Raw genomic sequence first — 22909 nt, 5'->3', positions numbered from 1 at the left:
GATTACACAGCTGCACCTTGTGCTGGGGACAATAAAAGGCCACTCTTAAATGTGCAGTTTTGTCACACAACACAATGCCACAGATGTCTCAAGTTTTGAAGGAGCGTGCAATTGGCATGCTGACTGCAGGAATGTCCACCTGAGCTGTTGCCAGAGGAATGAATGTTCCTTTCTCTACCAAAAGCCGCCTCCAATATCGTTTTAAAGAATTTGGCAGTACGTCCAACCGGCCTCACAACCACAGACAACTTATAACCACGCCAGCCCAGGACCTCCACATCTGGCTTCTTTACCTGCGGGATCGTCTGAGACCAGCCACCCGGACAGCTGATGAAACTGAGGAGTATTTCTGTCTGTAATAAATCTCTTTTGTGAGGAAAAACTCATTCTGATTGGCTGGGCTTGGCTCCCAAGTGGGTGGGCCTATGCCCTCCCAGGCCCACCCATGGCTGCGCCCCTGCCTAGTCATGTGAAATCCATAGATTAGGGCCTAATTAATTAATTTAAATTGACTGATTGCCTTATATGAACTGTAACTCAGTAAAATAGTTGAAATTGTTGCATGTTGCGTTTATATTTTTGTTCAGTATAGATATGGATTTTTCATGTGTGTGCCATTCATACATAAAAAGTCATACTAGAAAGTATTGTTACAACAGATTCACATGGTTTGATGTAAAAAAAAATGTATTCCAATAAACGGTTCTGGTTTTTCATATTTTCCAGAAATGATACACAGTGGATGATTTTATATTCCAGCTATCTGTTTTTGTCCTGCACATGTTTTGGAGTGCAATCATGGCTGCAGAATCATTATCCTCTCCCTTTTACTTGTCCTTCATATACAATGGGTAGATGGTTCTCATAACATTCAGCATTGTAATCCTGTAATCAACCATTAATATTGTTGGTATTAACATCACTGATTATTATTGTCGCTGAACAGCAATATCACAGTTTCTTTATCACAGTAAGTTGTAGGACAGACGAATGTTCTCAAACATAAAGATTCTCCCCCTGAGCCATCAATTACGAACAGGATGAAAACCATACAGTTTGTATGCGTGTGCACACGGTAATACTGATATAGATCAACACATTTACATTTTAGTCATTTAGTGGATGCTCTTATGTAGAGCAACTTACAGGAGAAATTAGAGTTAAGTTCCTTGCTCAAGGGCACACACATAGATTTTTCATCTTGTTTTTTCATCTAGCGACCTTTCGGTTACTGGCCCAATGCTTTTAACCGCTAGGCTACCTCATGCTACATCCTTTCTCATGCACCGTGGCATTGAGCAGGTACACTGCAGTCTGGATTGATCAGAGGAAATATAAGCAGGGTTGAGAACATGCATGTCCAGATCGTATCAGTCGTTCTTAGTAAAATTCACCACTTTCCATCAGCTGAATGTGATGCTCTGATCACGCCTGCCTAACAAAGCAGCATCATATTAATCACATTGCACTCCATACAAAGATCACTGATCAAAGTTCCAGGAAGATAAAACTGTACACACAGGGAAGGGGACCCATTACTACAATATGAAAATAGTATTATCTGTTCATGAGAATCAATTGTTCAACGGGTTGGACAAAGTGAGAGTGTTACAGCAGAGTCATCAGAGGCTGTCGGAACTGACCTTTTGATCTCCCAAGGAAGCAGAGCAACAGGGTGAGAACACTACAGAACAGTTCTGATAGTTTCCCCACATCTTATGGACAGTTCTTACCCTCCTCATTAATAAAGGAGGATGTCTCTAATTTGTCATCTGTCCATCAGACGGTTATCAGCATCATCCTTGATGTCAATATTTGGAACAGGAAATAAGAGAACAGTAGAAAACAAGCCTTCAATACATACATGAATAGATGTAAAATCACACAAATCATAAATTCACAGATTTACAACAAGTTCCAAGGAAATCATACAACAGATCTTTGTTTAAATTGTTTGCTTCTTTTCATGTGCAAACTACAAATGGAACAGTCTTTACTCATCACATGACAAATTCGGTATTAAGTCCTTTGCGTTGCGTGAACAACAGGGAAAATGTTCAAGAAGCAATCAGAGATTAAAGTGACGTCTATACAGCTTTTCTTTCCTTTATCTAATGTATGACTAATCATTTTACCTCAGGGGAGCTTCTAAATTGTGTGAATGCCTGCTTTGCGTAAGCCCTGCATCTCTTTGACAAGGCTCATTCACAATAGATCCCATTAGAAAGATGTAATTCAGATTAACTTAAAAGAACTGCAGGAAGAGAAACTCATTGTGGAGGTCACAGTGGAGTATGGCGTGTTGACACACAGCACACCTTTAGTGAGGTCTGGTGAGTGATTGAATAATACAGAGCAAGACTAAGCGCAGCTGGAGGTCATTGTTTCGGAAATACCTGGTAAAGGTAAGATGACTGGAAGAAGCACTGATGAACCATTTACAGAGATCCACAGTCAAGAACTCACTCAGATGCACGTACACACAAATGTGTGTACACCATGAACAAAAAGAAATGTAGAAAAAATATAGATCAACACATCATTACGAAGTTGGCAGGGAAAACAATCCCAGAATCAATTACGTATTTAGAGACCAAACTATTTAACTGCAAAATGAATATGAATGGATGTTACATTGCTTTGGAAGACCAAACTATACACAGCTTAACCAAAGGCATTCTTGGTTTTAAGATTTCAGATTTCTTGCATTTCTTACCTAAATGTGTTTATAAATTTGGAAAAAGGGCTACTGGCAGTTTTTCGACCAAAATGTGTTGAGGGAAATTATGGTTTTATAGCAAAACACTTATGGCATAAACTGATTCAGGTTGAACCTCTTTATCCTATAGAACACTTATATGAAAGCCATAATCCCAAGTACAAAAGTTCAAGTTTTAAATACACATATTGTTGTTCTGGTGTGTCTTACAGCAGCAACACCTACCCATGAGCTAGGTTTTGTCTAGCCAATCACAGAGCACCCTCATCAAACTGAACCCTTTGTTATGTCTTGAGGTTGGGGACGAACTAGGTCTTTCTGCACCTAAATCAAATTAAACAACCATCTACAGTATAGGGGTCAAATAATCAGACAAGTGTGTGTGAACACCAAGAGATCGTTAATATAATCTATGTCCACATGTCATACATAACAGCACCTTAATAGATCATAATTTGCAATAATGATCAGTAAATGTAAAATTTGTGAAAAGGAACCAAGGCATAGTCAGATAGACAGGAACTCATGGGCAACTTAACAACCCTCCATATTAAATACAAGGATGGGTCTAACCTTAAGGACCAAGGCTGAGAACTATAACCAATATGCAGGAAGAGTGGGATTCACAGTGTACTCAATGATAAAGCTTTGTTATCGTTTTCACGGATTAAATCAATATTTCTAAAAGAACAATGCATAGTATTGTAGTAAAAGAGATTCAAACCTATAGAGGCAGATAGGAGTACAGAGCAGACACTGTAGGGCTAAAGAAGGGATAAGGCGTCACGTCAGAAGATAAGAGTAAAAGGGGCATCATTTTAAGTCTGCTACAAAGGATTGCCCCTTTCTGTTATCCTGAGCACTGTATAACATGGTATACAGCTGGGCTCTCCAACCCTGTTCCTAGAGAGCTACCATCCGGTAGGTTTTCGCTACAACCCGAATCTAGCGCACCTGATTCCAATAATTAGCTGGTTGATAAGCTGAATCCGGTTAGTTACAACTGGGGTTGGAGCGAAAACCTACAGGAGGGTATCTCTCTAGGAACAGTGTTGGAGAGCCCTGGTATACAGAAACATGGTATAGCTGAAAACAGCTTGAGGAAATAAACGAATCAGGAAGAACTAATGAACTGAAGACCAGGATGGATGCATGAATGGATAGATAAAGATAGATGAGCAGATAAACAGGAAGACAGACAAGGCAGATAAAGGCATGGATACTATCAAAAGATTAGGATTGTTGAACTTTGAAACATGGATACTATCTAAACAATAGGATAGTTCAACTTTGTATTACATTTTCATACACAACCAAATAGTTTGGCTGTGGACCTCAAAAGTCCTCAGTTTGGCAATCACTGGATTTAATTAATTCAATATAAATCAATAAACTGGTCTAAAAATACAACTTAAAAAATAAATAAAAATATTTAGGCCATGGATGAAATGGAAACGTTGACAAGGATTGTCTCTCTGCTGCCTTTCTGTCTCATCTTTCAAGTCTGATTTTCATTACTAGTGTATGTTTCACAATTGCGAGAAATGATCAAGAGTATTTTCTATATTCCCTCTGTTGTCTTGACTTCCTTCTCAGTAATTCATGTTACATTTTAACACATATGTATAGAATGTATATTTTTTAAGTTGAATTTAAGCAGTGACAAACAATGCAAAATAAATGACAAAACATATAAATAAAAAATAAATACTCTGTAATGGTAAACATGTACAGGCAAAATATTCCAGAAACGAGGAGGACACTCAAAGAACATCTTGGTGCAGTTTTGTCTTAATTTAAGCACACACCTATGTACGCTCTTAGAAATAAACCTGCTATCTGGAACCTTAAAGGGTTCTTCGGCTGTCCCCATAGGATAATCCTTTGAAAACCCCTTTTTGGTTGCAGGTAGAACCCTTTTGGTTCCGGGTAGAACCCTTTTGGGTTCTACATGGAACCCAAAAGGGTTCTACCTAGAAGCAAAAAGGGTTTTACCTGGAACCAAAAAGGGTGGAGGGGGGGACAGCTAAAGAACCCTTTTGGAACCCTTCTTTCTAAGAGTGGGTTCATCTTCTTCTATCTTTCCAACCATTGTCTGTTGGAAAGACAACATGGATAGATCCATGACTAAGTCCAGTTCAATAACAGTCTGCCGAATCTGTTCAACGTTGCCTGTGTATCGTTGCTGCGGCTCTTGACCATCCTTCTATTGACACCAGCTCTGGTTTCATCCACAGTGTTGTAGGTTTCTGATTTCACCCCATTTCTCTAAGAATTGGCACAATTAAATCCGCTCACTCCTCCACCAGTCACACAATGCTATATTGAACAATTCTCACAAGAGTAATAAAAAAAATGACATTGACATTTACAATCCAGTTAGGAAAGACAGAACTAAACCAACAATATGGCAAGATCAGCTGTCCTCTGGGACTGTGTCACTTCAGTTGAGAGGCAATATTTTAAAGGACCAAACATTTTGATGGGTAAAATGCATTGGAATGACCTTTCTGGAGCTATGTATAGGGGCGTTATCATAGTTTAATGGTGGGGTGTCACTATAATTGTTTCTATTCTGGTTCTGCATGCATTATTGATTTTGTAAATGGTCTTGTGTCAGACCAGGACTCATTGCACTTCATTAGCTTCTGTAATGCTATAAACCACAAGCATCAAATGAGTCATCTGATTACAGTGGATCATGGGAGATAATATTTACATGTTTAAGTCATATAGCAGATGCTCTTATCCAGTGTGACTTACAGGAGAAATTAGGGTTAAGCTCCTTGCTCAAGAGCACATCAGCATATTTTTCACTGAGTCGGCTCTGGGATTCTAAACGGCGACCTTTCGGTTACTGGCCCAACGCTCTTAACCGCTAGGCTACCTGCCCCCCTATCTGCCAAATATCTAAGCATTATATAAAAATGGTTAAAATTACAAATGGTATTGGATGAGGATCAGGTTGGCCAGAAATTAGACTATTTATAAAATAACCAATCAAATTATTTCTCCCATAATCTATAGAAGTGCACTATTTCAATCATCAATTCATCATCTATGCCAATAGGGACAATCTGTTAATCAGCGTTCCCTTCTTCATCATTCTACCTTTCATTTCTCCTTCACAAAACTATGGCTCGCCCAATGCGGGTTTTCTCCATCCCTCCATTCTGTCCCTCTAATCAGTCTCCCACTCTCAGACCTGGGTCTCCAGGCCGCTGAGTTTGGGGGTCAGGATGCGAGGAGTGACCCCGGAATTGAGGTCCCTCTCAAACTCCAGTAGCTGACCCATGAAGTTGAGGTTAGGAGACACCACAGGACGACGGCCCCGCACGTACTTGTAGGCATCCGTCATGGTCATCAGGGTGTGCTTCATCAGGTAGGCGATGACGATGGTTGCCGAGCGGGACACGCCTGCTTGACAGTGAACCAACACTCCACGCCCACTCTGGTGAGCCTCCTCTGTGAATAAATGGAGGTGGCTATCAGATCGCTGAAATTCATCAACTACACAGCTTTTTCTGGATCTAACTCTCCAGTTCTCCCATCTTCCCGTTTGATCCATTTATAGCTCCCTAACTGTCTCCCCAGTCAAAAACGTTGAAATAGGAGATTGAGATCAAAGGAAAAACTTAACATATGAATCATCATGATCCTTACCTTATCTCACTGTTAAAATACTTAAAGTGTCAAAGATTCTAAGCTCAGAGAGAAAAAGACTGAAAGACAAGAATGGGGATAGAGAGTGCCGTAGAACATGAAAGTAAATATTGTTCAACTCACCAATGAACTCAAACACCTCTTCAAAGTACTGACGCAGGTTCTGCTTGCTGTTGTCGGTAGCCGGCAGCCGTTTGTAGTGTATCAGGCTGGAGCCGAGGTGGTAGAGGGGCAGGTGTGTGGTGACGTTGACCACGTAGCCGATGTTGAGACGCAGCAGTAGGTCCAGGTCTTGGGCGTCCCTCTCGTTGCCCAGGAAAAGGAACGGCAGGATGGGGCTGACCACCGCATTCTCCACGTCAGGGGTCATCCCACTCTCATCTGACAGGGAAGCCGGGAGCGAGGAGGAGAGCGGCAGAGTGAGGTGCACTGGGATAGGAGAGGACAACACAACACAGTGAGAGATTGCTGTTAGAAAGGACAATTTTATTTTATTTGGATCACTGGCTGACATGCATTCACCCTGAAGCATACCAACATAGATCAAGCATTGGAGCCAGAAAGAGTTATGAAGAGATGTGTGAATGAAGGAGAGACAATGAAAGTGTACAATTGATCTAATTTATAGTTCTTGTTTGAGCATGAGTATCATTGGCGTTCACTTTACACACGCAGAGCAAAGAAGTATGCAGCTCTGAGGAATTGCTCAAATGCTTACATCATTTCATACATATTCTCCTAACAGGAAGAGGGAAAGGTACAGACATGAAAAGATGTCTGAAACTACTCTCTTCATTCTATACTGTATGTCATCAACACCTCCTGCACTCACTTAATGGAGTCGGAGGAGGCTGGAGTTAACTATTAAGAATAGAGAATACATTATAGCTTTTTGGGTCTTCATCATTTAAATGAGAACAGCTCAATCTCCCACTGACAGGGTTCAGCGTCAGTGACACCATTTCCCTTAGGAAAAAATAACATTAATTCAGCTATTCTAATCTCCCCCTCTTATCAGCGCTCTTCTCCATTTCTCTCTTCTCTGTCTCTTTTTTCTCCAGAGCCTAGGCTATAATTAACAGTCATTATCCCCGGGTTCCTCTTAAATCACCAACATGTTAGAACACGGTAACATATAAATAGAGATAGGCAGGGAAAGGCAGGGGATTTAAAAGAAAGGGAAGCAGGGAAAAGGTAGAAGAAAGAGACAGTAATGAGAATAGGAGGAAAGAGATTTACTGAAACAAATGGTAATTTCTGCAGTCAGACATGAAAGCTGGTTTATCCATTGGGGATTTTTTTTACTGAAACTATCTAAGTGTCCATAACTTTCAACAGTCCAAAACCATCAGAAGTACACAATATGTACAAAAGTGTGTGGACACCCCTTCAAATGAGTGTATTCAGCTATTTCAGCCAGACCCATTGCTGACAGGTGTATTCAATTGAGCACACAGCCATGCAATCTCCATAGACAAACATTGGCAGTAGAATGGCCTTACTGAATAGCTCAGTGACTTTCAACGTGGCACTGTCATAGGATGCCACCTTTCCAACAAGTCAGTTCGTCAGATTTCTGCCTTGCTAGAGCTGCCCTGGTCAACTGTAAGTGCTGTTATTGTGAAGTGGAAACGTCTAGGAGCAACAACAACTGAGCTGCGAAGTGGTAGGCCACACAAGCTCACAGAATGGGACCGCCGAGTGCTAAAGCACGCAGTGCGTAAAAATCGTCTGTCCTCGGTTGCAACACTCACTACCGAGTTCCAAACTGCCTTTGGAAGCAACGTCAGTACAATAACTGTACACCGGGGGCTTCATAAAATGGGTTTCCATGGCCGAGCAGCCGCATACAAGCCGAAGATCACCATACGCAATGCCAACCGTCCGCTGGAGTGGTGTAAAGCTCGCCACCATTGGACTCTGGAGCAGTGGAAATGCGTTCGCTGGAGTGATGAATCATGCTTCACCATCTGGCAGTCTGACAGACAAATCTGGGTTTGGTGGATGCCAGGAGAACGCTACCTGCCCCAATGCATAGGACCAACTAGAAGGAATAATGGTCTGGGGATGTTTTTCATGGTTCGGGCTCGGCCCCTTAGGGAAATATTAACTCAACAGCATACAATCACATTCTAGACGATTCTGTGCTTCCAACTTTATGGCAACAGTTTGGAGAAGGTCCTTTCCTGTTTCAGCATGACAATCCCCCCATGCACAAAGTGAGGTCCATACAGAAATGATTTGTCGAGATCGATATGGAAGAACTTGACTGGCCTGCACAGAGCCCTGACCTCAACCCCATCGAACACCTTTGAGATTAATTGGAACGCCGAATGCAAGTCAGGCCTAATTGCCCAACATCAGTGCCCGATCTCACAAATGCTCTTGTCGCTGAATGGAAGCAAGTCCCCGCAGCAATGTTCCAACATCTAGTGGAAAGTCTTCCCAGAAGAGTGGAGGCTATTATACCAACAAAGGGGGGGACCAAATCATTCCATGATTTTGGAATGAGATGTTTGACGAGCAGGTGTCCACATACTTTTGGTCATGTAGTATAAACTAAAAGACTGAAACAAAAAAAGTGTGTATGACATCCTTACCTCTGCCGTTCTCCTCGTCCTGCTCTCTGTTGACTGACTTTAGGACCAGGTGGAGGGACGGGGCGGAGGGGAGGGAATGTCGTCCCTCTGCATCTCTATGTCTTGGTTTGGGTTTGAGGAGAGTGCTGGGAACTGACGGTGCTGTTGAGAAGGAAGAAGGGGATTGGGGAGAGGGGGAGCGGGAGGAGGGGGTGCGAGGGTATGCCATATCGTCTTCCTGCCCCATGCCATCCACCATCCCTGTCTCCCCACCTTTCTTCCAGAGCCTCTTCAGCGAGTCCCGGCCTGGATCTCGCCCAGGCCCAGACCCAGACCCAATGAAATCCAGAACGGCCATCTTGCCCTGCTGAAGCCGGCGGCGGCCAGCGTGGTCTGTTATCTGATTCCGGGTGAACTCCAAAAGGTTCTTACAGTCCAGGATAACAGGGCTGGTTCCGTTGCTGCTGTTCTGATTCTGACCGGCACATGTCTTCCCCATTCCCATCCCCATCCCGGCACAGCTCTGGTGGTTCTGTTGAGTTTTAGACCTGGTCATCTTCTTCGCCAGCTCCTCGGGCCAGATTGTGCGCACACTGTAATCATCGTCATCGGCGGGGAATAACCCCATGGGGTGCCCTGACACTATACCCCTCCCCATCCCGGGGGGCTTTCTGCCCCGGTGGGGGTTGAAGGTCACCACTATGGGGTCGCTGCTACAATAACTGCAGGTAGAGCTGCCGCCCTGACCGGCTTTGGGGTTGCAGCCACTCACACAACTCTGTAAGGCTCGCAGCGGGGCTGAGGAGGATAGTGGGGTACAGGGCAGGCATCCCCCCACCAGTTTTTTGCGGAATGCAGCAGGACTCTCAAAGGCGCCAGCCTCCCCGGAGCAGGAGGCACATCGCAGGGGTCTGAGCAAGCCCGTCCGGCAGTCCGACACAGTGCTGTTGGAGGATGAGGTGTTGGTGGTGGAGGCTGTGGACAAACATCCCCCCAGAGTTCTTAAACCCATTGCTGAGCACCCTCTGTGGTTCACCCCTCCAACCCCGTGGCCGTGGGCGCAGGAAAAAGAAGAAGACGGACTCCCCCCACCCCCCTGACAGCCAGCAGAACGTCCCCTGGCCCCCCTGCAGCGGACCAGCTTCCAGCAGCCACAGCTGAAGGGATGGGAGAAGTCGATGGTACAGGTGTGGTCTGGGCTGGGGAAAACTCCACGGGAGGAACAGGGGGAGAGGGGTAGGCCGTGGAGGATCTGAGGGCGATGGTCCCTGCCACGGGATGGATGGGGCTGGTTGAGGGGTTGCTGGAACGAGGTAGAAGCACAGGGCTGGTGGGAGGGAGGGGAAGCAGGGTAATGGGAGTTTAGGACGGAGGCATGGGGAACAGGAACAGAGTTGTGGTGGCGGGGCACGCTGTGGGCGTTGGGGTTTTCATGGACAGGTCCCAGTTTGGAATTCTCTTTGTTACCCACGCAGGGCACCTCCCGGGCACCTCTGGGGGGGAAGCTGGCAGAGCAGGCTTTGGAAGCTGCGTCCTGCGCCTTCTCTCTTCTGGACTTGGACTGCTGTCTCTGGGCTGGGACAAATTCTAGAACCCCTCCTGGGGACACAGCCAGATGATTCTGATGGTGACTGCCTAGTGAGGCCTTGATCTGGTTCTGTGGGTGGTTTTGGAGTTGCTGCACTGTTCCTCCAGGCTTCCCTGATGTTCCCCCAGCCTTTCTCTCCCCGTATCCGGGATCCAAGCACAACGAGACCCTTTTTTTGCCCACCTTCACACTCCCACTGCGACCTAAAGTGTTGCTGTGCCCTTGTCCTTTTGTTCCTTTGTTCACGGATAACTTGATGTCGATGGTGTGTGTGTGTTGGTGGGGTCTAGGGCTAAGAGTCACGGTCCCGTTGCTGTGACAGTGGCTAGCGGTGTGTCTGACACCCTCTGACACGATGGCCTTGTTGCCCTTGGTTTTCTGCAGATGGGATGATGATCTGCTCTTGCATTCCAAAGACAGTGAATTCGGGGAGGGAGGATTAGGGTGGGACTGAGGAGGGTGGGGATGAGAAGGGCGGGAGAGAGGTTTGTTGCTGAGGGCTGTTATATGGGAGTGAGGCTGTGGTGTGGTCTGTGGGGAGGGCCCACGTAGGGCCAAGTTTTTAGGGCGCTGAATAACCACTATGCGCTCGCCAATAGGGAGTGGAGGCATCTGGGTCTACACAAAGCTGCGTGTGTGAGAGAGAGGGAGAAAGAAACAGAGAAACAATGTTAAGATTGTACTATCAAATTAAGGTCACAGATTTTTTAAATGACTTTTGGTATCACAGTGTTGGGGAGTAGTAAACTACATGTAATTCAACTAGTAATTTAACTACATTTTACAGTAGCTTGGTGGTATTAAACTAAATTGAAATCTTGGTAGTGTTTTCAGTAGTTCGTTACTTTTTTTTGCCATGTAGCGATGTAACAAATTAGTGGAACTACACTACTTTTTTTTGCCATGTAGCGATGTAACAAATTAGTGGAACTACACTACTTTTTTTGCAAAAAGAAAAGAAAATATGGGTGAAGTAGGCAAGAATTTACTTTCTTTTTCAGCATCAAACCAGCCTAATTCTCACCTGAAACATAGTTTTTGTTTTTAATAGGCTAAATTGCACATTCTGTTAACATTTTAGTAATCTGTTCTGCAATTTGTAGTCTATGACATTTCAGAATTAGATATGATCATTTATCACAAAGTAGTTTCGATATAGTGAACTACTTTTTCAAAGTAACCTTAGTTCAGTAAACTATACATAGGTTTCTTAAGGGTAGCTGTAGTGTAGCTGAACTTCTTCCAGTGTGAAGGAATTGGTATCTTTAAATTATATCTTGAAACTATATTTTCAGAGTAGCTTCCACAACACTGTGGTTTCATCATCAACATCATCAGATTTTTTGAATTCGGAGACATATTTACATCACATCGGTCCTACACCAGAGTAATGACCAGTGAAATAACCATGTAACTACCTCACAACAGACTAGGTATGGAGTTATGGACACTTTTGCTTGAAAAAAACAACACTTTGGGAAATACTATTAAACAGTCTGTGTATACATACCTAGTACACAAGATATTTACATGTGTTATTTACGCAATAAGGCCAGAGGGGGTGTGGTATATGGCCAATATACCAAGACACAACGTGGAGTGCCTGGATACAGCCCTTAGCCGTGGTATATTGGCCATATATAACAAACCTCTGAGGTACCTTATTGCTATTATAAACTGGTTACCAACATAATTAGAGCAGTAAAAATAACTGTTTTGTCATACCCGTGGTATACGCTCTGATATACCACGGCTGTCAGCCAAGCAGCATTCAGGGCTGGAACCACCCAGTTTATAACCCTGTATAGATAATGCATAATAAAGCCTATTAATTTTAATTGTTGCAGAGTTCGAATTCAAGAAGAACACACACATGACTGTTACTTGACTTCTGCTGCCGACCACCGTGATGAACACCCAGAAGAATATGTGAAGCATATTTCTGTTAGTCACCGTTAGATTGGAAAAAATATACAGCAAAAACACACAGGAAGGAAATCAAAACAAAAAGACCAAAATACAGCCTTTATGATTTTGCCAAAACATGGCAGACACAACTGTTTCATTATTTTTTATTATTATTTTTTTCCCCCTTCAGTTTATTTTAGTTAATACTTTCTTAACACTTATTTTTCTTAAAACTGCATTGTTGGTTAAGGGCTTGTATGTAAGCATTTCACTGTAAGGTCTACACCTGTTGTATTTGTATTTGTATGTATTATGCATCCCCATTAGCTGCTACCAAAGCAGAAGCTACTCTTCCTGGGGTACAGCAAAATTAAGGCAGTTTACACAATTTTAAAACATTACATTACATTCACAGATTTCACAACACACTGTGTGCCCTCAGGCCCCTACTCCACCACTACCACATATCTACAGTACTAAATCCATGTGTATGTATAGTGCGTATGTTATCGTGTGTGTGTGTGTGTGTGTGTGTGTGTGTGTGTGTGTGTGTGTGTGTGTGTGTGTGTGTGTGTGTGTGTGTGTGTGTGTGTGTGTGTGTGTGTGTGTGTGTGTGTGTGTGTGTGTGTGTGTGTGTGTGTGTGTCTGTGCCAATGTTTGTGTTGCTTCACAATCCCCGCTGTTCCATAACGTATTTTTTGAATCTGTTTTTTAAATGTAATTTTACTGCTTGCGTCAGTATTCGGTGCATGTGACAAATAACATTTGATTTGATTTGATTTATTTGATTTGTTTTAAGAACATTTTGGTGAAATGTTTTGGTGAAATTTAAGTTAGGTCAAGAGAATGGTGGGAGACATGGAGTAGAACCAAATGTCTCCCTGTTAGAAAAGGCCCTTTGCCATAGCACAGCAAACTAGAGAGCCAGCTGTAACTGCCTGAGGCACTGACTGACCATCGATGTACGTAACCTATAAATAAGCACTTCGTCATGAAATACTTGAATAAAGACTGGAGCAGAGAGGGAATTCTGGGCAAAGCTTTAGATATTGTATTATTTTCATTGTCATTTTTTTCTACCCTTTAAATAAAAACATGGGGTCAATTGATGCCTAATTCTCATTTGTAGTAACGACTTTGCTTTTGTCATCTACTAACCCCTATTTACTATGAAAAAATAGAGAGAGAGAGAGAGAGAGAGAGAGAGAGAGAGAGAGAGAGAGAGAGAGAGAGAGAGAGAGAGAGAGAGAGAGAGAGAGAGAGAGAGAGAAAGAGGAGAAAAGAATACAGAGGGAGAGCTTGGGAGAGAAATAGAGAGATGGGAGGACAGAGATATAAAGAGACAGAATATGATGTGACAGGGTAGACTACAGACTAGAGGGGAGGAAGAAACATGTCAAAAAGGCACTGAGGACGTATTCACACCCACGCAACACGCACACCAACCCATAGACAAAGCACACCATGCTTGCATTTCCACATGCATACATCAACGCACAGAGCTTGGTGATGGTATCCTCATCTTTTTTCCTTTTTCAGCCTTGGCTTTGTAGCCTGTGGTGGAGGGGGTGGGGGTTACATTGACCCAGTTTTGTCATGGTGGAAGTCAACATCACTCTGATCACACATTGTAAACACCTCATCAGCACATACAGTGTGTTCCGAAATTATATTCATCCTTGATAAAGATGAGCAGACTGTTTAAAATAAATAATTCAAATATACTAATACAATTGCTCAGAGAAACAGATTTTGTTTAACATGTAATACTTTTTTTCTCAAAAAAGTTGGGGTCAAAATTACTGACACCCCTGTTTTCAATAGCTCACCCTGCAAGCATAATGGCACTGAGACTTTTTCTAAAATGTTTGATGAGTTGGAGAACACATTTGGAAGGATCGTAGACCATTCCTCAATACAGAATACTTCCAGATCCTTGATATCCTTCATCTGCCCTCTTCAATTTAAAACCACAGGTTTTCATGTCCGGAGACGGTCGTTGCAAAATTTGGATTTTGTGACCAATCATGATGCTGTCGTATTTTCACGTCATCCAACAAATGTAAATGCCCTCCCACAGGGCAAACACTAGTTGAATCAAAGTTGTTTTTATGTAATTTCAATTAAATTACGTTCAACCAATGTGGAATAGATGTTGAATTGACGTCTGTGCCCAGTGGGTGGGGCCTCATTTATCAACCGTTTCTTACTAAATTCTGCTGTACGTGGAGATTCTAGGATTTGCGTGCGCCACAAATTATTGGGATTTATCAAACTGTGGATGGAACATATACGCATGTTTTCATTGATAAATCAGGGCAATATTATATTTGTGCAGTCGTGAATGAGTGCTAAAACCCCGCCTGGAAAACGCCCTCCATTAATATTTTATGGTAACAAAAACACCCTCATTTGCTGTATGGTTTGGAGATGTTGGAACTGGGCCATGACAGCTCCTAAAAGAAAGCGCAATGGAACATTTTATAACATTTCTGTAGATGTGTGGGCAGAACTCTGCAGTGACTTTTCTAAACTAAAAATGCATGCTGCCTAATGAGTGACAAACACTGGTCGTGCATTGTGAAAGATTGCTTGTCCTTTCGAACAAATTAAAAGTAAATGCTACAGCCCACACTTCTATGCAAAAGACAAACTGATGTTCAATATTTTGTTTATCAATACATGATTTTGCTTCTATCTCCTTCCTTGGTATAGGCTCTGAAATGAAATAGGCTAGCCTATGATGTTGCGCTCTATCGCACAGCAATACTGTAGCCTATCCATACTGTCACACACTGTCAAAGCTACTTAATTTCGAGCATGCTTGGCAATTGAATGAGCGATTGATAAATGGTAGCCTACAATTTGTTGTGTAGCATGAATAATTTAAACCAGTTCTGTCAGAAAAGGAGAGACATGTCCCACTGGGCAAAAAAATGGTTTAATCTATGTTGTTTCCACGTCATTTCAATGTCAATTCAATGTGATGACATTGACTCAATGTGGAAAACTGATTGGGTTTCCAAAAAGTCATCAACGTAAGGGAATTTTGTATTTTTTTCACCAAACTTTTAACTTAAATCCATTGATATGGTAAAATGTTTAGTTGATTTCACGTTGAATTCACGTTAGTTGATAACTCAACCAAATGAGTTGAACTGACATCTGTGCCCAGTGGGGTCCTGTAATATGATTATGATTTAGGCTTATAATAAAAGCATCCAACACCTCCCATTTCCCCAAACAAACAATAAGCATATTTGCTTGCAATACAGTGGATCAACCTTCTAGAAGTTGTGCGCATGCATAGTTTGACATTTGTGAAAATACGCACACTTTCCCGTCAAGTTCGAAATGGATAAATACCAACCTTTGCGAGAAAACTGGTGCATGCAAGGTTTAGAGTATTTTTGTTGTGCGCACGCACCTTTGATGAATGAGGCCCCTGGAGTTTGCCAAACAGCATTGGCACTGATGCTTTGATCAGATCACATTAAAATATAGCGCTTTGGCCATGCACACACCAGTGGTGGGTTTGGCATTGAAATGGGAATGGATGAGTAGAAAATAACCCCATACATACTGTAAAATATAGTGGTGGATCTTTGATGTTATGGGGCTATTTTGCTTTCACTGGTCCTGGGGCCCTTGTTAAGGTCAAATTAACTTTACCCAATACCAGAATATTTTAGCCTAAAACCTGGTTGCCTCTGCCAGGAGGCTGAAACTTGGCTGCAAGTGGATCTTCCAGAAAGACAATAACCCCAAGCACACATCAAAATCCACAAAGAAATTGTTAATTGACCACAAAATCAACATTTTGCATTAGCCATTTCAGACTCCGGACTTGAAAACCATTGAAAACCTGTGGTTAGAATGAGAAGACAGTCCATAAGCGCAGATGAAGAAGGATATCAAATATCTGGATGGATTCTGGATGGAGGAATGGTCTAAAATCCCTTCAAATGTGTTCTGCAACACATTTTCTAAAAGGTATCAGTGTCGTATCCTTGCAAGGTGAAGTATTGAAAGGCATTGAGACCGTGTCTGTGCCTCGACCTAGGTTGGGCAAAACTAAACATGGCGGTGTTCGCCTTAGCAATCTCACTAGGATAAAGACCTCCTCTATTCCTGCCATTATTGAAAGAGATCGTGATACCTCACATCTCAAAATAGGGCTACTTAATGTTAGATCCCTCACTTCAAAGGCAGTTATAGTCAATGAACTAATCACTGATCATAATCTTGATGTGATTGGCCTGACTGAAACATGGCTTAAGCCTGATGAATTTACTGTGTTAAATGAGGCCTCACCTCCTGGTTACACTAGTGACCATATCCCCCGTGCATCCCGCAAAGGCGGAGGTGTTGCTAACATTTACGATAGCAAATTTCAATTTCCCCCCCAAAAAGACGTTTTCGTCTTTTGAGCTTCTAGTCATGAAATCTATGCAGCCTACTCAATCACTTTTTATAGCTACTTTTTACAGGCCTCCTGGGCCATATACAGCGTTCCTCACTGAGTTCCCTGAATTCCTATCGGACCTTGTAGTCATAGCAGATAATATTCACATTTTTGGTGATTTTAATATTGACATGGAAAGGTCCACAGACCAAAGGGCTTTCGGAGCCATCATCGACTCAGTGTCTCTGGACCTACTCACTGTCACAGTCATACTCTGGACCTAGTTTTGTCCCATGGAATAAATGTTGTAGATCTTAATGTTTTTCCTCATAATCCTGGACTATCGGACCACCATTTTATTACGTTTGCAATCGCAACAAATAATCTGCTCAGACCCCAACCAAGGAGCATCAAACGTCGTGCTATAAACACAAAGATTCCTTGATGTCCTTCCAGACTCCCTCTGCCTACCCAAGGACGTCAGAGGACAAAAATTAGTTAACCACCTAACTGAGGAACTCAATTTAACCTTGCGCAATACCCTAGATGCAGTTGCACCCCTAAAAACTAAAAACATTTGTCATAAGAAACTAGCTCCCTGGTATACAGAAAATACCCGAGCTCTGAAGCAAGCTTCCAGAAAATTGGAACGGAAATGGCGCCACACCAAACTGGAAGTCTTCCGACTAGCTTGGAAAGACAGTACCGTGCAGTATCGAAGAGCCCTCACTGCTGCTCGATCATCCTATTTTTCCAACTTAATTGAGGAAAATAAGAACAATCCGAAATGTATTTTTGATACTGTCGCAAAGCTAACTAAAATGCAGCATTCCCCAAGTGAGGATGGCTTTCACTTCAGCAGTGATACATTCATGAACTTCTTTGAGGAAAAGATCATGATCATTAGAAAGCAAATTACGGACTCCTCTTTAAATCTGCGTATTCCTCCAAAGCTCAGCTGTCCTGAGTCTGCACAACTCTGCCAGGACCTAGGATCAAGAGAGACACTCAAGTGTTTTAGTACTATATCTCTTGACACAATGATGAAAATAATCATGGCCTCTAAACCTTCAAGCTGCATACTGGACCATATTCCAACTAAACTACTGAAAGAGCTGCTTCCTGTGCTTGGCCCTCCTATGTTGAACATAATAAACGGCTCCTTATCCACCGTATGTGTACCAAACTCACTAAAAGTGGCAGTAATAAAGCCTCTCTTGAAAAAGCCAAACCTTGACCCAGAAAATATAAAAAACTATCGGCCTATATCGAATGACCATTCCTCTCAAATTTTTTTGAAAAAGCTGTTGCCTTCCTGAAGACAAACAATGTATGCGAAATGCTTCAGTCTGGTTTTAGACCCCATCATAGCACTGAGACTGCACTTGTGAAGGTGGTAAATTACCTTTTAATGGCGTCAGACCGAGGCTCTGCATCTGTCCTCGTGCTCCTAGACCTTCGTGTGGCTTTTGATACCATCGATCACCACATTCTTTTGGAGAGATTGGAAACCCAAATTGGTCTACACGGACAAGTTCTGGCCTGGTTTAGATCTTATCTGTCGGACAGATATCAGTTTGTCTCTGTGAATGGTTTGTCCTCTGACAAATCAACTGTACATTTCGGTGTTCCTCAAGGTTCCGTTTTAGGACCACTATTGTTTTCACTATATATTTTACCTCTTGGGGATGTCATTCGAAAACATAATGTTAACTTTCACTGCTATGCGGATGACACACAGCTGTACATTTCAATGAAACAATGGTGAAGCCCCAAAATTGCCCTCGCTAGAAGCCTGTGTTTCAGACATAAGGAAGTGGATGGCTGCAAACGTTCTACTTTTAAACTCGGACAAAACAGAGATGCTTGTTCTAGGTCCCAAGAAACAAAGAGATCTTCTGTTGAATCTGACAATTAATCTTGATGGTTGTAAAGTCGTCTCAAATAAAACTGTGAAGGACCTCGGCGTTACTCTGGACCCTGATCTCTCTTTTGACGAACATATCAAGACTGTTTCAAGGACAGCTTTTTTCCATCTACGTAACATTGCAAAAATCAGAAACTTTCTGTCCAAAAATGATGCAGAAAAATGAATCCATGCTTTTGTTACTTCTAGGTTAGACTACTGCAATGCTCTACTTTCCGGCTACCCGGATAAAGCACTAAATAAACTTCAGTTAGTGCTAAATACGGCTGCTAGAATCCTGACTAGAACCCCAAAAAATTGATCATATTACTCCAGTGCTAGCCTCCCTACACTGGCTTCCTGTTAAGGCAAGGGCTGATTTCAAGGTGTTACTGCTAACCTACAAAGCATTACATGGGCTTGCTCCTACCTATCTTTCTGATTTGGTCCTGCCGTACATACCTACACGTACGCTACGGTCACAAGACGCAGGCCTCCTAATTGTCCCTAGAATTTCTAAGCAAACAGCTGGAGGCAGGGCTTTCTCCTATAGAGCTCCCTTTTTATGGAATGGTCTGCCTACCCATGTGAGAGACGCAGACTCGGTCTCAACTTTTAAGTCTTTACTGAAGACTCATCTCTTCAGTGGGTCATATGATTGAGTGTAGTCTGGCCCAGGAGTGTGAAGGTGAACGGAAAGGCTCTGGAGCAACGAACCGCCCTTGCTGTCTCTGCCTGGCCGGTTCCCCTCTCTCCACTGGGATTCTCTGCCTCTAACCCTATTACAGGGGCTGAGTCACTGGTTTACTGGTGCTCTTTCATGCCGTCCCTAGGAGGGGTTGAGTCAACCCACTTGAGTGGGTTGAGTCACTGACGTGATCTTCCTGTCTGGGTTGGCGCCCCCCCTTGGGCTGTGCCGTGGCGGAGATCTTTGTGGGCTATACTCGGCCTTGTCTCAGGATGGTAAGTTGGTGGTTGAAGATATCCCTCTAGTGGTGTGGGGGCTGTGCTTTGGCAAAGTGGGTGGGGTTATATCCTTCCTGTTTGGCCCTGTCCGGGGGTATCATCGGATGGGGCCACAGTGTCTCCTGACCCCTCCTGTCCCAGCCTCCAATATTTATGCTGCAGTAGTTTATGTGTCGGGGGCTAGGGTCAGTTTGTTATATCTGGAGTACTTCTCCTGTTTTATCCGGTGTCCTGTGTGAATTTAAGTATGCTCTCTCTAATTCTCTCTTTCTCTCTTTCTTTCTCTCTCTCGGAGGACCTGAGCCCTAGGACCATGCCTCAGGACTACCTGGCATGATGACTCCTTGCTGTCCCCAGTCCACCTGGCCGTGCTGCTGCTCCAGTTTCAACTGTTCTGCCTGCGGCTATGGAACTCTGACCTGTTCACCGGACGTGCTACCTGTCCCAGACCTGCTGTTTTCAACTCTCTAGAGACAGCAGGAGCGGTAGAGGTACTCTTAATGATCGGCTATGAAAAGCCAACTGACATTTACTCCTGAGGTGCTGACTTGCTGCACCCTCGGACAACTACTGTGATTATTATTATTTGACCATGCGGGTCATTTATGAACATTTGAATATCTTGGCCATGTTCTGTTATAATCTCCACCCGGCACAGCCAGAAGAGGACTGGCCACCCCCCATAGCCTGGTTTCTCTCTAGGTTTCTTCCTAGGTTTTGGCCTTTCTAGGGAGTTTTTCCTAGCCACCGTGCTTCTACACCTTCATTGCTTGCTGTTTGGGGTTTTAAGCTGGGTTTCTGTACAGCACTTTGAGATATCAGCTGATGTAAGAAGGGCTATATAAATAAATTTGATTTGAATTTATAACATACAGGGGTGTCAATCATTTAGACCCCCACCGTTTTTAGATTTTTTTTTATTACTTGTAAAACTAAATCTCTTTCTCTGAGCAACTGTATTAGTAGAAAATAATATAATTTACCCATTTCTTTAGCATACAATATAGCTCAGTATTTAAATTGTTTATTGTATACAGTCATTTCTGGTCATCTTTATCAAGGGTGTCAATAATTTCAGACCCCACTGTACATGAAAACAGTGTAGCAGTGTATTAATCATACTATCTAAGCACAGTCAGACCAAAAACACATATTGCAAACCTAAAAAACATACTTAAGAAAATGCTTGAAGCTATGCCTCGAGATCATTATCATCATTGTTCATCTGCCCCATTCTGACCATTATTGTCACCATATCTAAAATTGCTGCCAGTAGGTCTTCATACATTTTGGAAAAGAGGTTCTGAATTTGGAGGCTTGATAAAGGGCAAAAAAATATTGTTTTGCTACAGAATTAGAATTTAGGCTTAAATAAAAATATTATGATGTGCAAAAGAAGTCCATCCTTTATACATTATGTGATTATTGTTATAATGATAGAAAGAGTGGCTAGAAATTTTTTGAAACTGTTGAAATTCTGTCCCCTCATGTCACAAAGGTGAAAGAGGTGGCCTGATGATTACTCTGACTCTGAAGTAGAGGACCATGTGAGATTCACAAGGCACTGTATGTATCTTTGGGGTCTTATTATCAATCTACTGCTGAAATTATCTGAAATTGTAAGGTTCTATTAGAAGCCTTCAGTGACCTTTCTTCATGTCTCTACACATTCACAAACAGACCTACCTGTAATACTATTTATCCCGGTTTTCTGTGGACAAATAAAGGCCTGCTGCGCCTGCAAAATAAGAGGATAATAATAATAACAACAACAGGCATGGTTGAAAGAACACTAATAAATTGACCGCTGATAACAGATGAATCCCATAAATAAGGTGGAATCATACGAGAGTGAAATTATTTCGCGCATCGTCAGACATCATTATGCTCAGGGTCCCGTCTCGGTCTCTGTGTGTCACTGGCAGGAAATAAGAAGCAGTCTCTTCTCATCTCCATGAGTGGCGTTTTACGGTTGCACTTTGATCGCATATAGGCTATGCTAGAATTATTAGGCCTGGGCTATATAAAAAAAACCAAGATAAGAATAAATTATAATATATAAAACGCATATCATGTAAATAATTCATAAGAAAACCATGCAACAACAAAGAAATAGGTAAATAATAATGTGCAATAAATAATGGCTATGGCCTTATAGCTTAGTCTGCATGTCCTACAACTCCAGCATCATAGCCCGGTTTGGTAGTCCAAATTAGGCCATGGAAAAGGAATCGTCATCGTCTCGTATCACTTTCACTCTCATGTTTGGTCCTGATCAATAATAGAAAGTATTTTCGCAAAGACTGCAGAGATTTAGCCAAAGACTGCCAGGCGGTTAATAAGTAATGAAGGTGAATTTAATCCCTCTTGATTCGTAGTGTCGCGTAAAAATTGTAAGTTTCCGATGTATCAGTGAAGGGGATTCTAGTTCGAGGACGTCACTGTTCTAATTTGGATGGCATTTAAACGCACTGGCGTTTCTTATATGCATATAAATGTGTAACATATAGCCATAGTGCTGGATCATCATGTGGCAACAATAGCCTATAATAATCAGAGTGATTTAATATCAGACATGACATCTTGTTCGTCAAGCTATGCTGGCTAAAGTGTTTAAAATAAACTTACTTACGTTAGGAGTGACAATTCCGTATTATCTTCATGCTCTCCGTGTAATACAATTCCTTACGTTTTCATTGTTGTTGTCCAGACATTTGTTTGCACTGCAGGACCTATCATATTTTGCGGATCCGTGTGCGGTGCAGGTATAAGCTTACATAGAAAAATATAGGACCATCGACACTAACCATCTATTATTAATAATTTTAAAAAACATAGAAAAAGTGCTTACACCATACCAGTGTCAGTGCTTGTGCGTGTGTAAATGTGCGCTCGGATTTATGCGTGAGAGGAAGACAGAGGTTGCTGGAGGAAATGGGGGGGGGGGGGGGGGGGTAAGGAGGTGGGGTCTGTGGTCTGTACAGTGGATGACATCATTCCACACCAATGGCAAGTAAAATGTGATAAGGCAGCCAGCAAATTAAGCCTCGTCTTGAGCAGTGTGAAGTATAAAATGGTAGGCTCCTATGTCTTTCGACAGGGTGGGAGCTGGTGATAAAAGTGATAGGTATTCTATAAACCAGTGTTGTACTGGATGTGAAATTATGGAACAGTG

The 22909-nt window shown here is 42.6% G+C and overlaps 1 protein-coding gene across 1 annotated transcript; it reads right to left on the bottom strand.

The window, feature by feature from the left end:
- Nucleotides 1–669: 669 nt before the first annotated feature.
- LOC139552492 (uncharacterized) lies at nt 670–22649 on the bottom strand. Its single transcript, XM_071364286.1, has 5 exons — nt 22367–22649; nt 21421–21472; nt 8983–11177; nt 6506–6811; nt 670–6184 (listed from the first exon to the last, which is right to left on the bottom strand). Exons 3-5 carry the CDS (start codon nt 11159–11161, stop codon nt 5919–5921), a joined length of 2751 nt encoding a protein of 916 aa, XP_071220387.1. The 5' UTR covers nt 11162–11177; nt 21421–21472; nt 22367–22649; the 3' UTR covers nt 670–5918.
- Between the last annotated feature and the right edge of the window lie 260 nt (nt 22650–22909).

Source organism: Salvelinus alpinus, chromosome 24 (genome assembly GCF_045679555.1).
Source record: "Salvelinus alpinus chromosome 24, SLU_Salpinus.1, whole genome shotgun sequence".
NCBI classification, from domain to species: Eukaryota; Metazoa; Chordata; class Actinopteri; order Salmoniformes; family Salmonidae; genus Salvelinus; species Salvelinus alpinus.
The sequence above is the reverse complement of the archived record's forward strand: the minus strand, read 5'-3'. Positions and strand labels throughout refer to the sequence as shown.

Excerpts from the sequence above, each read along its gene's own strand:
- LOC139552492 (XM_071364286.1), bottom strand. The coding sequence starts at position 11,161 with ATGCCTCCACTCCCTATTGGCGAGCGCATAGTGGTTATTCAGCGCCCT. Across the intron at positions 6,812-8,982 it reads GGACGAGGAGAACGGCAGAG|TGCACCTCACTCTGCCGCTC; the intron begins GTAAGGATGTCA and ends CTCCTATCCCAG. Across the intron at positions 6,185-6,505 it reads AGAGGTGTTTGAGTTCATTG|AGGAGGCTCACCAGAGTGGG; the intron begins GTGAGTTGAACA and ends ATTTATTCACAG.